This window comes from Lutra lutra, chromosome 14 (assembly GCF_902655055.1).
Source record: "Lutra lutra chromosome 14, mLutLut1.2, whole genome shotgun sequence".
Taxonomy (NCBI): Eukaryota; Metazoa; Chordata; class Mammalia; order Carnivora; family Mustelidae; genus Lutra; species Lutra lutra.
The window spans coordinates 62,978,507-62,996,346 of record NC_062291.1 but is presented as its reverse complement, the minus strand read 5'-3'; the positions used below and the strand labels follow the sequence as shown (position 1 = coordinate 62,996,346).

Genomic DNA, 17,840 nt, shown 5'->3' with positions numbered 1-17,840 from the left:
TCTGTCATTTCCTGACTTGTTAATTTTAGCCATTCTGACTGGTGTCAGGTGGTATCTCATTGTGGTTTTGATTTGTATTTCCCTGATGCCTAGCAATGTGGAGCACTTTTTCATGTGTCTGTTGGCATCTGGATGTCTTCTTTGCAGAAATGCCTGTTCGTGTCTTCTTGATTGGATTATTTGTTCTTTGGGTGTTGAGTTTGATAAGTTCTTTATATATTTTGGATACTAGCCCTTTATCTGATATGTCATTTGCAAATATCTTCTCCCATTCTGTCAGTTGTCTTTTGGTTTTGTTGACTGTTTCCTTTGCTGTGCAAAAGCTTTTGATCTTGATGAAGTCCCAATAGTTCATTTTTGCCCTTGCTTCCCTTGCCTTTGGTGATGTTTCTAGGCAAGAAGTTGTTGCAGCTGAGGTCGAAGAGGTTGCTGCCTGCGCTCTCCTCAGGGATTTTGATGGATTCTCACATTGAGGTCTTTCATCCATTTTGAGTCTATTTTTGTGTGTGGTGTAAGGAAATGGTCCAGTTTCATTTTTCTACATGTGGCTGTCCAATTTTCCCAACACCATTTGTTGAAGAGACTGTCTTTTTTCCATTGGGCATTCTTTCCTACTTTGTCGAAGATTAGTTGACCATAGAGTTGAGGGTCTATTTCTGGGCTCTCTATTCTGTTCCATTGGTCTATGTGTCTGTTTTTGTGTCAGTACCATACTGTCTTGATGATGACAGCTTTGTAATAGAGCTTGAAGTCTGGAATTGTGATGCCCCCAACTTTGGCTTTCTTTTTCAGCATTCCTTTGGCTATTCGAGGTCTTTTCTGGTTCCATATAAATTCTAGGATTATTTGTTCCCTTTCTTTGAAAAAATGGTTGGTATTTTGATAGGGATTGTTTTAAACATGTAGATTGCTTTAGGTAGCATAGATGTTTTCACAATATTTGTTCTTCCAATCCATGAGCATGGAACGTTTTTCCCTTAGTCTCTTCCTCAGTTTCTTCCATGAGTACTTTATAGTTTTCTGAATACAGATTCTTTGCCTCTTTGGTTAGGTTTATTCCTAGGTATCTTATGGTTTTGGGTGCAGTTGTAAATGGGATCGACTCCTTAATTTCTCTTTCTTCTGTCTTGCTGTTGGTGTATAGAAATGCAACTGGTTTCTGTGCGTTGATTTTATATCCTGACACTTTACTGAATTCCTGTACAAGTTCTAGCAGATTTGGAGTGGAGTCTTTTGGGTTTTCCACATAAAGTATCATATTATCTGCAAAGAGTGATAGTTTAACTTCTTCTTTGCCGATTTGGATGCCTTTAATTTCTTTTTGTTGTCTGATTGCTGAGGCTAGGACTTCTAGTACTATGTTGAATAGCAGTGGTGATAGTGGACATCCCTGCAGTGTTCCTGATCTTAGCGGAAAAGCTCTCAGTTTTTCCCCATTGAGAATGATACTCGCGGTGGGTTTTTCATAGATGACTTTGATTATATTGAGGTATGAACCCTCTATCCGTACACTTTGAAGAATTTTGGTCAAGAAATGATGCTGTACTTTGTCAAATGCTTTTTCAGCATCTATTGAGAGTATCATGTGGTTTTTGTCCTTTCTTTTATTAATGTATTGTATCACATTGATTGATTTGCAGATGTTGAACCAACCTCCCAGCCCTGGAATAAATCCCACTTGGTCATGGTGAATAATCCTTTTAATGTACTGTTGGATCCTATTGGCTAGTATTTTTGTGAGAATTTTTGCATCTGTGTTCATCAAGGATATTGGTCTGTAATTCTCTTTTTTGATGGGATCTTTGGTTTTGGGATCAAGGTAATGCTGGCCTCATAAAATGAGTTTGGAAGTTTTCATTCCATTTCTATTTTTTGGAACAGTTTCAGGAGAATAGGAATTAATAATTCTTTAAATGTTTGGTAGAATTCCCCTGGTAAGCCATCTGACCTTGGGCTGTTCTGTTTTGATATAGTCGTCTTTTAGAGAGAGAGAGAACTTAGAACTTATTTTGGAATAAATCTACTGATCCTTAGGTAAAAATGCTTGCCTTCTTTATTTGTTTTCTTTAACTGAACTAAGCTTTTTTTTTTTTTTAAAGCTATTGTTGATGGCATCCCCATTTAAAAATTTTTCTTCCATGTTTACACTTCTACTTTCTTTGGCTCAACATATCACCTTATATGTTAACTTTGATTTCCTCAGAGTATTAATACATGATGATACTAATCAGTACTTTCATACCAAAAGAGCATTGCTTTTGGTAGAACTGGTTTTCTCATCAAGATTCTAAGATTGGAGTGCCTGGGTGGCTCCTGCCTTCAGCTCAGGTCATGATCCCGGGGTCCTGGGTTTGAGCCCCACATCTAGCTCTCTGCTCAGTGAGGAGCCTGCTTCTCCCTCTCCACACCCCCCTGCTTGTGTTCTCTATCGCTCCCTCTCTCTCTCTCTCTCTCTCTCAAATAAAATCTTTAAAAAAAAAAATGTAAAATTGACAGACTTAGTGTAGTTAAAAGATTTCTGATCACTCCTTAATTTGGAAGATTCTTTTTTTTTTTTTTTAAAGATTTTATTTATTTATTTGTCAGAGAGAGAGAGGGAGAGAGAGCGACCACAGGCAGACAGAATGGCAGGCAGAGGCAGAGGGAGAAGCAGGCTCCCTGACGAGCAAGGAGCCCGATGTGGGACTCGATCCCAGGACGCTGGGATCATGACCTGAGCCGAAGGCAGCTGCTTAACCAACTGAGCCACCCAGGCGTCCCTAAAGATTTTATTTATTTATTTGTCAGAGAGAGAGAGGGAGAGAGAGCAAGCACAGGCAGACAGAATGGCAGGCAGAGGCAGAGGGAGAAGCAGGCTCCCTGATGAGCAAGGAGCCCGATGTGGGACTCGATCCCAGGACGCTGGGATCATGACCTGAGCCGAAGGCAGCTGCTTAACCAACTGAGCCACCCAGGCGTCCCAATTTGGAAGATTCTTATTATAACTACTGGCGATAAAAGACTGTTTTAGTATGGCACTGACCTCTAAGTGGGAAGGATATTTAAACAGTAATTAAAAGATCACCCAAACTAGTTAATAATTTTGCATGTGAATGTATATGATAACTTGTGTATAATTGTACTATTTCAGTATTTTATGAAAGATCAGTTTAAAAATGTTTGATCTGATAAAAGTTATTAAATTGGAAGAGAAATGATTAGGAATGTTAAATGAAACAAGAATTCAAAATACTGACGCACCTGTCAGTTGGTGGCTCAGTCATACTGGTGGCTCAGTCAGTTAAGTGTGTGCCTTCAGCTCAGATCATGATCCTAGGAGCTCTGAGATCAAGCCCTGCATGGGGCTCCTTGCTCAGCAGGGATCCTGCTTCTCCCTCTCCCTCAGCTTGCCACTCCCCCTGCTTGTCGCTTCCCCTGCTTGTGCTCTCTTTCTGTCTCTGTCAAATAAATAAAACATTTTTTAAAAAGTCCAGAATACTGATAATTGTTAAAGCTTGGGTGATAGTTTTAAAACAACTGATTTAATATTCTCTGTATTTTTGTATATGATTAAAAAATATTCTTAAATTAAAAACTAGATAGAGGGGATTCCTGATTGGCTCAGCTGGTAGAGTCTGCAAGTTTTGATCTTAGGGTTGTGAGTTCGAGCCCCATGTTGGAAGTGGAGCCTCCTTTGAAAACACAGTTCCGTAGAGGAAACTGACAAAACGCCAGTGAAGTGATTTATTTTTATTTATTTTTATTTTTTACAGATTTTATTTATTTGACAGAGAGAGATACAGAGAGAGAGGGAACACAAGCAAGGGGAGTGGAAGAGGGAGAAGCAGGCTTACCGCTGAGCACAGAGCCCGATGCGGGGCTCCATCCCAGGACCCTGGGATCATGACCTGAGCCGAAGGCAGATGCTTAACGACTAAGACACCCAGGCGCCCCTGATTTTTTAAAAAAAAGGCATTTAAATCTTAAGATCTTTTATTCTTCATTTTTTTTTTTTAAAGATTTTATTTATTTATTTGACAGAGAGATCACAAATAGGTAGAGAGGCAGGCAGAGAGAGAGGAGGAAGCAGGCTCCCTGCCGAGCAGAGAGCCTGATGCGGGGCTCGATCCCAGGACTCTGAGATCATGACCTGAGCCGAAGGCAGCGGCTTAACCCACTGAGCCACCCAGGCGCCCCCCAAGTATGCTTTTGAAGTGGTCTGTGTTAGAAAAGAATTTTAAAAGAAATAGTACTCCACTGCATTATATTACTTGTGGATAAAAGCTTTTTATATTAGCTGAGATAAATATCCTCAAGACTATCATTTTTAGATACATATTTATATTTTATATATATTATTTATATTAAGATATATATTACTTTTAGGCATCCCTATTTATACATATATGGGTCTACACTTAATTTCCAAGCTCTGATTCCATTTATGTCATTTCAATCTGCCATTTAGGGTTTTCACTGATTTTAAATTCATCTCTCCAAATTGCAGTAATAGGTGGTTGGTTCTTCGATCATTAGAAAATTTAAAAGGTTGCTTAATAAAATCCAATTCCATCTCCTCCATTACAAGGGGATAGAAATAATCACTTGTCAGTGTTTCTGATCTTTTCATTACCAGTCATAAGAGCATTCAAATGTAAACCAGATTGTTTTTTGGAATAAGTGTCATGTATTAGTTACATCAGGAAAATTACTGAGATCTTATTATTATTATTTTTTAATTGCCTGCTATTTTCAACAAGGATGAAGTTGTTTTAAGAATCTTAACATTGGGGCGCCTGGGTGGCTCAGTGGGTTAAGCCGCTGCCTTCGGCTCAGGTCATGATCTCAGAGTCCTGGGATCGAGTCCCGCCTCGGGTTCTCTGCTCGGCAGAGATCCTGCTTCCCTCTCTCTCTCTCTCTGCCTGCCTCTCCATCTACTTGTGATCTCTTTCTGTCAAATAAATAAATAAAATCTTTAAAAAACAAACAAACAAAAAAAGAATCTTAACATTGGGGGCGCCTGGGTGGCTCAGTGGGTTAAAGCCTCTGCCTTTGGCTCAGGTCATGATCTCAGGATCCAGGGATCGAGCCCCACATCGGGCTCTCTGCTCAGCAGGGAGCCTGCTTCCTCCTCTCTCTGCCTGCCTCTGCCTACTTGTGATCTCTGTCAAGTAAATAAATAAAATCGTAAAAGAAAAAAAAGAGTCTTAACATCAACTACAATGGAATTAAGAATTTTTTTATATTAAAAAATTTAAAGGGTCCCTGGGTGGCTCAGTCAGTTAAGCATCCAACTCTTGATTATGGCTCAGGTCATGATCTCAGAGTCATGAGATTGAGTCCCTTGATGGGCTCAGCGTGGAGTCTTCTGGAGATTCTCTCCCTCTGCCCCTCCCCTGTGCATTCTCTCTCTCTCAAATAATAAATCTTAAAAATTTTTTTTTTTAATTTAAAAAGAGTCTTAACATAACTTATTTTTGATCTATCATCTCTTTTCTGTGTATACATTCTCTGAATGTTTGCTTTATCCTGGGGTTAATGGTCACTGAGGAAAGGACAAAATGATAATGGAGTCAAGCTGTGTAATGAAGATTCAAGGTTAAACCTTGTGGATAAAAACCTTCTGGGTCAGGGATCTCTTAACAGTGAGTGTTATCTAGGCAGATCATGAGGTGATTCTGATTCTTTCAATCTTTGGGAACATTTGTTTGGTTTGACAGTCATACAAAGGAATCAAATTCAGGTAATTACAGTTCTGTTGTAATTGTTATGGCACTGTGGTAGGGGACCACATTAAGTGACTACATAAAGATTCTTTTATTTTCCCAAGTTTTTTTTTACCTACCCTCTCAATTTTTCTTTGAGATGAATAGAATAACAGGATTATCTAGGATACTCTGTGGTTATTGAAGAATGAATTTACTTCCATTTGGATTTACAATTCAGTAAGTACCTAAATTTTGTTTACTTCAAGAAGCTGAGGATGCTAGTCAAAACATTTCAATCAGGTGGGCAAACCTATGTGGAAGTATATGACCTAAGTAAGGTCTGTGCTAGACTTTGCCCACTGGTGGCTCATGGACCCATTTCAGACCACAGACTATAGTTGGCTCAAATAGAGTTTGTTGGTTTTTTAAATTGAGTCAGTAGTTAAAAATTGAGAGCTAGAAGTAAAAATTTAGGCTGGTTGTTATCACACAATTGCCAGCATTTGGCTCTAGTTCCCATAAGGTAGCTGAGTATGAGTAGCAAAATAGCTACTTCCCCCTTTAGGTAAGACATGTGCCAATGATTAGCCCATTTTGCATGATAATTGAACACTGATGGAGATGTTTGGAACATATTACTGAATCTGAGTCTCAGAGAGTCTGTCAGGTGAACTTTAAAGTACCTTGAGATATTGGCTATAAAAAGGAACTATCTGTTTAAGGTTGAATAAGTCATACATAGTTGTTTTTTTTTTTTTTAAGATTTTATTTATTTATTTGACAGAGAGAGATCACAAGTAGGCAGAGAGGCAGGCAGAGAGAGGAGGAAGCAGGCTCCCTGCCAAGCAGAGAGCCCGATGCGGGACTTAATCGCAGAAACCTGAGATCATGACCTGAGCCGAAGGAAGAGGCTTAACCCACTGAGTCACCCAGGCGCCCAATCATACATATTTTTTAATAAGACTTCCTGGGCTGGGTTAATTGGCCCTTTTTTGTCCCTCTGTATCTCCCTAGTCACATTATGGAGTTGATCTTCTAAAATTTATTATAAATAGGGGCGCCTGGGTCAGGTCATGGTCTCAGGGTCCTGGGATCGAGCCCCGCGTCGGGCTCTCTGCTCAGCGGCGAGCCTGCTTCCTCTTCTCTCTCTCTCTCTGCCTGCCTTTCTGCCTGCTTGTGATCTCTATCAAATAAATAAATAAAATCTTTAACAAAACAAAAAAAAAAGGTTGCCATTTAAAAAAAAAAAGAAAAAGAAAAATTTATTATAAATACCTAATCGTATATCCCTCTAGTAACCATTTAGCTCTGTCAAGCCACTGACCATGGGTTTTTTTGTTCTTAGCATCTAGTACCTGGTACACGGTAGGCATCCAAATGTTTGTTGCATTACTGTAACTTCACTACAGGCGTTTTTGTTTTGTTTTAGTAAAAGCATTTGAGTGTGATGATCTGTTCTTATTTTGGTGAAAGAAATTACATAATAGCTCTTTCAATTTTTTTTTTGTTTTTTTTGGACCCTGAGATCATGACCTGAGCCGAAGGCAGAGGCTTAACCCACTGAGCCACCCAGGTGCCCCAGCTCTTTCAATTTTAAAATTACAAGCACCTCCTTTGGTTAAAGAGGATTTTTGAAGTTATTGTCTCAATTTTTCAATTTTTCTACTTTAAATTGAAAACCATACTTTCTGAATGAAAACTACATTTATTGTGGTGAGCACTGCATAATGTATCTGTTGTGCACCTGACACTGATATAACATTGTATGTTTTTTTTGTTTTATTTTAAAATAGTAATTTTTGAACAAATCCCTTGCTTACCATTTATTTTTACTTTTGCAGTGAATTGAAGTTGGCAGTCTTCCAAATTCCACTTATTTATTTACATTCTTTAACCATTTGGGAGTTGGTTTTATTTTATATTATTCAAAGTGTTGCATGGCATCTAGCTTTTGTATTTTAAGTAAATTAAAATTAAGATCATTTTTAGAAATTTTCAGAATCTTTTTAGGATCATTAGTGATCTCTTGGATTAGAGATAGAAGTTTTTACCATGTCTGTATTATTGTGTTATGGTTTTCAAATAGTTTTGAAAAGTGAGAAAAGCCCTCTGTTGTTTATATGAGAATTGAAAAGGTTTTATTTTAAAATCTTAATGATAATATGAATCAATTTGCCTTTTTAGTTACAGTCTCAGAAAACCAACATTCCATAACCTTAAATAGAGAATGTTGATGTTAATCACATGCACAGCATAAAAGCAAGTAACTATTGTTGGGTGGTTGGTTTGGATGTTTGTTTTTCATAGTGATTGGTGGTGGTGGTTTTTCCTAGTTGTAATGTTTTAGGACTTTTAGACATTATATTTGGTCATTCTTGCTCTTTTATTTAGTACCACCTTCCTTTCACAAAAAAGTTGGAGGAGTCAAACCATGTGTTTTTAAAAACCTAAATGTCTCTAGGGAAAGTGACTCCCTATAAAGTTAAACATAATGCATATCTTAAAAGTGTCAATATCTTCTATGTATCTTCAAGTCTGTTATTTTAGTAGACTAGATAGTTTCTCTAACTTTATGAAAGTAGAATAGTAAGACCCTGCTTACTGAGGGCAAATACCACTGACAGAATCAAAATAAGTTTTCCTTCTATTCCACATTTAGACATCTGGTTAGATTTTTCGCAGTGTGAAGTTGGTTCTTTTCTGTATCAAGATGACAAATTTAGGTGTTGGAAGGGTAGAAAAGTAGATAGTTAGGTACAAGTAGACTTACTTTAAATGGGTGCTTAACAGCAAGATTTAGACTGCTCTGGTTTATTCTCGTATCCGTATTTAGCCTGTTCCCTTACTGTAGTTCAATTTTAAATATTGTTTACCAGCTGCATTCAGTTTCTGTCATATAAACCTGAAATGTGCTAGAGAAAATACACTAAAAAAAGATGAATTTATTTTTCTGTTTATCTTTTAACTTAAGAGTTCAGGATTAGACTTGGCTTGTATTCCAGGCTGAGTGTCAGAAAATTTAAATAATGCACAATACTTAGGCTAATCTTCAATACCCTTGTTTTGTTACGGCCGTTTAGACTAATTTTAGTGATGGTCAGAGGCTTCTAAATAGGAGGGCAGTAACTCCTGTAAATACCAATATCCAAATGGTGTCTCTCTGTTCCAGCCCATCGCAACAGTTTTAAAACCAGTTTTTGTTTTTGTTTTTGTTTTGTTTTGTTGCTTTGTTTTGTTTTTTTAACAGGAGAGCCAGTGTAACTCCTTCAAGACTGGAGTGACACTCTACATCTGCATCTGCCTCATGTGAGTTCTCATTTTGGCAGCAGCACTCTGCTAGGCTGGAACCTCTGTAGAGGTTTGCCCTTCCTTTTTCTAAAATCTATAAACTACTATACACAGTGTGTCTTGGTGGCAAAGGTAACAAGTGCATGAGAATTTGAAACTTCCCTGCAGAATGATTTTGGCTCATTTCAGAAACGGTCTCCTCTAACTTAGGTTCTATCTTGTGTGAACAACATTTCTCAAAACAGAGCCTGTAACTGTCATCCCCACAACACATAGTTGATATTTTTTGAAGAACTGTTTTTTCCTTACAGATTATGGAGGAAAGAATATCTTTAAATGCTCTCAGTAGCTTCAGCTTTCAAAGCTTTGGTTGTTCTCTTTATAGTCTAGTTATGTAACCTGAGAACACCGTGTGCTGCTCTGATGGCTGAAGCAGTCCTCTTTTTTGGACTCTGGCCCTTGAAATAACTTCTTCCTTTGTCTTTGAACATTGGGTAAATTAGGTTAGGCCTGAGGACTTTCTTGAAGAAGAAGTAAGCAGTGAATGTGTAAGGTTATGTTTACTCTGAATCTTTTGGTTGCGTTTTGGGAAGTCAGTTGTAAGAATTGAGCTTGAAGTTACGCATCATTTACTCACCAGTTTTGCAAGAGAAATCGGAATTAGAGCCTTTGCAGCTGTAGAGAGGTGTAGAGCTCTACAGTTAGAGGTGATGCATATGGTTCCCCAGAGGTATCAAGGCTGACTTTGAAGGGCTTGGTAATTTAAAAAAATGAATTTTACTTTTATTTATTTATTTTTCAAGGAATGGCGATACTTTTTAGGCTTTGGGACTAGTCATTTTTGCTACCAGGTCAGAACGAAGTGTGATTATTCAGTTCATTCCCAAGGGACACTTAGAACAAAACATCTTGTGATCTGTGCAGCTACAGTTGCGCTTCTCCAGCCTGGTTGAACTGTACTAGCGGATGATGTAATGACCTGGGAATTCGTGTTACTGAAATGATTATCCGGGAAGCTATGAGAAAATGTCAATAGCTTGTAGGTCTTACTGATTAATAGAGAGCTTAGTGAAATAGATAGTGTTGTCAAAGTGGAATTTGAACTCTCTTTGCTAAATCCATGCCCACCTGTGACTAGAGCAGTTTATTTTGGACTAGGTGAAAGAAATTGGAGGGAGGGCAGTGTATTTCAACACCTAGGCATAAGTTTTGATGGCCGATGTAATCTAGAAATTGATTTTTAATAGTGGGAGTATATCCCTCCGCAGAGTTTTGGGTGAGACTCAGGGAGACCTAAATTCTGGTTTAAGTTTACATTTGTACTTCCTATGTAACTTCAGGTCAGTAAATGGGGAAAATACATTGTATTTCTGGAAAGTACCCTAAATTCATTGGGTAAAAGGAAGTTTAAAGTATTTATTTCTGTAGGTAGAATGACTAGAAAGTCACCTCAGTTGAATGCTTGAGAAGTTCTGTCCTGGAATAAAGATAAATGTGGCAAGTGTGTAGTGCTTCATTTTCCGCTGTTTTAGGGTTTGTGCTGGCAAAATGGGATTTGAGATATCTACCCCTCTCCTATTTTTTTTTCTTCACTAAAAATTCTGAAAAAATAGATTTGGGTTTTAATCCAGAGTGTCTCCTAAACACAGGTTTTTAATCACTATTACTCCATCATTATAATGACCTGATCTCTAACCAGGGAAAATGGCTCATTTCGGGGTGAGCTTGGGTGGGGGGGTGATTAAGGTTTGTTTGTTTTTGACTCCCATTTTTAAGGTATAAACAGCAAATTATTCTTCTGAAAAAATTAATAATTGAAAACATTTTATATGGGCCAAATCCTATAAGAATGAATGTGAGTGGATTAGCGAAATTGCTTAACGGTATTGGGATTTTGTTTCATTAAATATTGTTTGAAGTAAGTGGGGCTTTGTTAGTTAAGATTGAGAAAATTTTTGTTTAATGGGAATTTGTTAAAAGAGATTTACTCTCAGTTGGAGAGGAAGCACAGTATTGGGTGAGAGAGATTATATTCTCAGGATAACTCAGATTGACATCAGTCAGTACTACTTTCCTGGTTTTATGATAATACACCAGCTCTCACTCTTTTAGTATGTATGAATATACAAGCACTTCCTTTACCACAGCGTATATCATTTAGATTTAAGAATTCCACACTCATGGATTCCAAAAGGGTTTTTTTTTGGGGGGGGGGGTTGTTGTTGTTTTGTTTTGTTTTGTTTTTGTGGGAGAGGGTAATAATGGGGATGGAATTGAACCGAGAAAATAAATAGCCAGTTTTGAGAATATTAGTATTAGCATTAGCATTAAATTATTTTTACCCCTGAGATGATAAAAGAAATGACAGCTGTTTTTGACATTGTTCTGAGGAGGTGACACTCAGGGGTCCTCCTTCTCCTAAAGGGCCTTAAAAACTGTAGGCTTTTTAAATATGACACATGTTTATTAAAAGATTTTGAAAGCCCATCCTGCTGTTTATTTTTTTAACATTTCAACTTTAATAATAACAGATATATACAGATATATACAGTAATATGTTACAAGTTATAGAAGTACAGAAGGTAAACGAAAGTGTACTTCCTTCCCTATCTCTTAGCTACTCAATTCCCTTTTGTGGAGGTGACCAGTATTACTGGTTTCTTTTATGTATTTCTATTTATGTATTCCGGAAATATTCTAAAAGATTGCTTTTGGCAAGGAAAAGTTGAATAGTACTCATTAAGATATTAGTACTAATTTGGGTCAACAGACTAATTGCAGTAAAAAATCAGTTTGAGCCACAGGGTGTTTATTAATTGTGGATGGAAGAACAATAATAACATAACAACAATAAGTGCATTATTGTGAGATAAAAATGAATGGATTTTTTTTTTTTGCCTCTTTTGGCATTTAGCGAGATTGAAGGTCTTTTTCTTTTTAATACAGCTTATTCACTCCTAGAGACTGATGGGAAGATACCTAAATATTGCATTTGGAGGAGACCTATTTAAAGGAGCAACATTTCCTTTATGCTGAACTGCAATGATGTTTCTAAAAAGTTTTCTCATTGTAGGAGATTTTAGAGATTATAATAGTAGAGAGAAACCCCCATATTCAAAAATCCATTTTATTTCACCTGTAACAAACTCAGTAGGCTTCTTTGGCAGATAACCACACACACACACACACGCACGCACGCACGCACGCATATACCCATCCTCCCATAATCACATCTCATAAAATGAGTCCTAATTCTTTTTTAATGTGTATTTCCAGTTTTATTGAGAAATAATTGATATGTATCACTGTATATGTCATACAAAAAAAGTAAGGCATACAGCATGATGGTTTGATTTACATATATTGGGAAATAGCTTTAGCTAACATCCATCTTATGATATAGATAAAATGAAAAGAAAGAATAAAGGGAAAAATTTTTTTTTTTCTCCTTGTGATGAGAACTCTTAGGATTTACTCTCGTAACCACATTCCTGTATATCATACAGTGAGTGGTGTTAGCTGAAATCCTCATGTTGTCCATTAAATCCCCAGTACTTACTTATAACTGGAAGTTTGTACCTTTTGATCACCTTCCTCCAGTTCTCCCTCCCTCTGTGCCCAGTCATAATTCTTTAATATCTAATTCCCAGTCCACATCCAGATTTTCCTAACTGTCCCAGACGTGTCGTTTTATGGTTGGTATTGCAACGATAACTTAAAATTCAATTTTGATGGCTTTATATTATTGTTAGCGCTAATAAGAAAAGAAGTTAATCCTGATAAATAGAATTATATGCTGATTAGAGAAGGAGTTTAAAGCAACTACCAAGCCAAATAGGGATTGCAAAAATAGACTGTTTTTTTTTTTAAGCTTTTTTGAAGAATTCCTACACCAATTGTACACATCAGTGAAACCTTTAAAGTATATAGACCTCTCTACCTGGTTAATATCACAGCTGTGCATATTAGTTCCTTTTCTTCCTTTAGATTGTGGGCATGAAAGAACAGATAAAGGGAAAAACGTTAAGTTTCCTAAGAAATGAAAGAATTATTCTGAAATGTCTGGTAATTCATCTTGTTGCTCTTACTCCTACAAAAATAATGATCTGTTTTCACAGACCAGCAGTTGAGTTCTGTGGCTTTTTGGGGCAGTACAAAACATGGAGTTTGAGGGAGAAGAAAATGGCATATTTAGGAAGAGGGAGGAGCTGGGAAAGAGTAGAAATTCACTCGTTTGCCCTTTGTTTTCATTGACTATTGTTATAATGAGAACCTCTTCTTTGTACAGTGTACAAGTCCCCGGAGTATGAGTCCCTTGGCTTTGAGCTTACTGTGGAGAGATTAGTTTCTATTGGCTACCCTCAGGAACTGCTCAGCTTTGCTTATGATTCTACATTCCCTACCAGGTAATTTTTCAAGGTTTTTTTGGATTAAAATCCTTCCTTCTATCCCCCAGATTAATAATTCCAAGTGCATCTCTGACCATGCCCACCTTCAAAGAAAAGAACCGAACAAGATTCTTTGGTTTGTTTCTAGTTGTGTTTTTTTTTTTTTTTGGTTGATGTTGATTCTAAAATTACCATGGACTTTTCTTGTGCATCATATCTTTTGTGTTCTTGAATTAAGCTTAGTTTATTGGTACTGAAGATCTATTTATGGAAAACGAGAAAGATGACTAAAACTTATGGGCAGTCATCACAGAACTCCTACCTTTTGCTCTTGGAGAGCAGTTACGTGCTTTACTATAATACACTTCACTTGGTCATCAGGAGCCTTCTTGGCAGTTTGTGTTTTGGGATTTGATAGGGAAGATTTACGATTAAGAAAGATGGTGTTTGAGATCCCATCATGTATGTCCCACACACAGCACCTATTAGAGGGAAATATAAGCCAGCTCATTTGTCCACACCAATTAAAAGACTCTTTTAGAATGGAACCACTGTATTAAGAGGAACAGTTCAACCTTGTTTAAGCTCTTATTCCTTACAGAAAACACTTGTGATTATTTGGACAGAGTAAATATTTTTTAGTTGCTCTTGGTTTAGTTTATAAGAATTTATTTATTCACTTTAGCCTCCGGGAATATATTGTTTTGTGGACATGGTTGAGTTGTCATAAAGCTTGAGTAAGATGACATTGGTTTATAATGATTGAGTAATAACACTACATAAGATTGTTGCCTGTATTATTTTTGGATTACTGATGACATCTTCATTTTCACATAGGGGACTTGTTTTTGACACACTATATGGAAATCTTTTGAAAGTTGATGCCTATGGAAACCTTTTGGTCTGTGCACATGGATTTAACTTCATAAGAGGGTGAGTATAGAGGACCTTTAGCCTCTTTCTAGTGTTTTTATAGTGAAACAATATGAAGATCACCTTGTCTCCCTATATGTAATATAGTTTCCTGTTCCCTCATCATTAAAGAACAATTCTTTGCATAAGGATACTTAACATTTATTTGTCAGGCAGTTAGGACCCAAACTGACTTATAAATATAGTTAGCGTTGCATTTTGTGTAAATTAAGTGGTTTCTGAATATACAGCATCCAACAAAGCTAATCTTGAAACTTACCCAAAAAGAACTGTAGTGGCTTTGACTTATTTGAAATTCTAAGATTTTTATTTTCTCCTTTTTAATACAGTTCTCAGGTAGCTGCTCAGAAGAGGTATGTATATAAAAGTGCTTTGAAAAATTTAAAACTACAACAGCGTAAATGACTAAGATTTTAATAGCTAATATATTATTTTTTAATCTAATGAGTAGCTTCAAATATTTGGTCACATGATTAAAATTTTTGAAGGCATGGGTTAAAAATGAATAAGGGTGATAATATTTAAACAAGTAAGAGTAAGCTTTATTTTAATAACCAGTATATTTCCACTATTCTCACTAATTTGGACTTCCCACCCTAGTAAACAGCCGATAAAATTTGGTGTCTACTGTTCTGGCGAAAGATCCCAATGTTTTCTTTTTTCTTTTTTTTTTTTAAGATTTTTATTTATTTATTTGACAGAGATCACAGGTAGGCAGAGAGGCAGGCAGAGAGAGGAAGGGAAGCAGGCTCCCCGCTGAGCAGAGAGCCCGATGTGGGGCTCGGATCCCAATGTTTTCTTTAAAAATCACAATACTGGGGCACCTGGGTGGCTCAGTGGGTTAAAGCCTCTGCCTTCGGCTCAGGTCATGGTCCCAGTGTCCTGGGATCGAGCCCCACATCGGGCTCTGTGCTCTGCAGGGAGCCTGCTTCCCCCTCTCTATCTGTCTGCCTCTCTGCCTACTTGTGATCTCTGTCTGTCAAATAAATAAAATCTTAAAAAAAAAAAAAATCACAATACCACAGTTTGTCACTCTCTGTCACTGTGGCTTGACAATTGTACATTTTCTCCACTGTTATCCTACCTAATTTACTACTGACACTATAATAGGGACAGAGCAACTCTTAAAACCGTAACAGATTATGTGTCAGTCTCTCATAACTCTTCTATATGTTATTCTTAAAGGTAAAGTAGTAAAAACCACAGGGTCTGCATTGAAATTTTTAAAGAAACAATATCTTTTTTTTTTTTTTTAAGATTTTATTTATTTATTTGAGAGAGGGAGAGAGAGCATGAGAAGGGAGAAACAGACTCCCCAAGGAGCTGGGAGCCCGATGTGGGACTAGATCCCAGAACTCCAGGATCATGACCTGAGCTGAAGGCAGTGGCTTAACCAACTGAGCCACGCAGGCATCCCGAGATGATATCTTTTTGGTAAATACTTTTTGTGACTGTATCAGAGTATCCTTTAAATCTGAGGTCACAGCAATGCCCTATTTGGAAGTGAAGCATCTGATACAAGATTTTCCAGCTTGAAGATTTCCAAGTATACATAGTAAGAACAGTGTGAAGTAAATCCCCCACCTTGGCACATTGGCAGGCCAGTGATTATATCTGCCTTTCTTTCTTTTTTCTTTTCTTTTTTTTTTTTTAAAGATTTTATTTATCTATTTGACAGAGAGAGAGATCACAAGTAGGCAGAGGCAGAGAGAGTGGGGGAAGCAGGCTCCCTGCTGAGCAGAGCCCAATGTGGGGCTCGATCCCAGGACTCTGAGACCATGACCTGAGCTGAAGGCAGGTCCTTAACCCACTGAGCCACCCAGGCACCCCTCTGCCTTTTTTTCACTGTTCCTCTCATGAGGGATTTGTTCAAGATTCACGAATTTAGGAGACAAGATTTAGAATGTGAAGCTGTTGCAAATAATGCTAGCAAGCTAAGCTATTTTATATGTGGATATTGTACCATAATTCAAAATCCCAATGAAGATAAACCGAGGTTGTATTTATTAATGTCTGAAAAGGGGTTTTTGTGTTGCGGGGAGGGGTAGTTTGAGAAGAAAAGGAAGGGAAGTTCTATCAATTTGTATTGCAGTTAGATTTACTGACTCAGGATCCACAGACCTTCTTTCTTTCCTCAAATCGATAAAGTTTCCAAATAGTTCCTTTGGAAGTACATTTAGTAGTGTTTCAAAAATAAGTCATTTATGGGTAATGCAGAATCATTCAAACAACACGCACTGTACTGTCTTCAGAGTCAAAAGGAAAAAAGCCTGTGGAAAAGGAGAGGTTGAGGATGGAGGGAGAAGGAAAGTGAGCTATGAAGCGTACTGGTAGACAAGGCTGGAAGGAAGGTTAGGGCTGCATGAGGCATAACTTACCTGCCTTGCCAATGAGTTGGGGCCTCTTTTTTGGACAAGGCAAAGGCCTTTCAAGTTTTAGAGTAGGATAATACTGAAATCAAGTCTTTATTCTGCAAATCATAGAAAGTTAGCAGTACTCTGTATTGTCACTATTTTCCTTCCATCTTCCAAGTCTAGCATTCCTTCCTTCTTCATTTTAAATATGTGCTAGCCTGATTTGACACTTAATTTAAACAAAATGTAATTGCTAGCTATATTTATAAGTCAGTTTGGGTTCTAATTGCCTAATAAATAACTGTTAACTATCCTTATGTAAAGGAATTACTCTAACAGTGGAGGGAATAGTAAAGTATATCCAAGGAGACAGTGTCATCTTACTAAACCTGACGGAGGAAAGCATATCATTACTCTTCCCTTCCACCTTAATTTTCATTATAGAAAATCTTAGAAGTCTAGAAAATGAGATATTCTACTAAGTTATTCCTTATTGGGAACTCTTATTTCAGAAGGGTGACTAAGCCAGGGAGCTAATATGATTTTATATTCGTAACTAGATTTTATGCCACTGGTAGTTAACATACCCAAGTAAGAATTTACCCAGATTGATAGGAACTTTAAAGTTGATTACTTTTATTTAGATTATTTATCTCTATATATTCATTGTGAGAAATGTGCATCTTTAAAATATTTTATTTTTAAGCACACTCTACACCTAACATGGGACTTGAACTCAAAACCCCAAGATCCAGAGTCGTACACACACTGAACCAGCCAGGCGCCCTGAGAATTTTGCCTTTTTAAATCTTAGTTTTTCTGTCTTTAGGTTTCTTTGTACTGTTTTTTGTTTATTAATTCTATCCCCTTCCTCTTCTTAGAGTGTTTCATTTTACTCTCCAAGGTTCTTGGGCATCTCTAACAACTTTTTTCTGTTTTGCTCCTTAATGTTCTCCATGGGTCTATTCTGTCTTTTTTTTCCCCCCCTCTGCACTGCAAGTGGCCTCATCTACTGTAACAGTCTTCATGACTTCATCTGTTACCTGTGTGTAGATGACCCCAGTTCTCTCTGAAGTCTGAATCTCTGTTTTAAGTTCTTGACCTTTATTACTAATTGCGTACAAAAATCCGTTTACTTTGAACTTAATGTATCCAAAGTAGAATTCCTCTTGCATCTACTTCTTACCCAG

The 17,840-nt window shown here is 37.2% G+C and overlaps 1 protein-coding gene across 5 annotated transcripts in view; it reads left to right on the top strand.

Annotated features, from left to right (window-relative positions):
- The window catches only part of NT5C2 (5'-nucleotidase, cytosolic II), a 94,686-nt gene that overhangs the window by 62,027 nt on the left and 14,819 nt on the right, over nt 1–17,840 (top strand). For 3 of the 5 annotated variants that reach the window (XM_047703455.1, XM_047703457.1, XM_047703458.1), the window contains 3 exons: nt 13,264–13,381; nt 14,201–14,296; nt 14,626–14,649. In XM_047703455.1, the coding sequence (XP_047559411.1) occupies nt 13,264–13,381; nt 14,201–14,296; nt 14,626–14,649 (238 nt within the window). Of the gene's footprint in view, nt 1–8,975; nt 8,994–13,263; nt 13,382–14,200; nt 14,297–14,625; nt 14,650–17,840 lie in introns of those variants that run through there. The other 2 variants (XM_047703460.1, XM_047703456.1) reach the window with 2 other exon arrangements.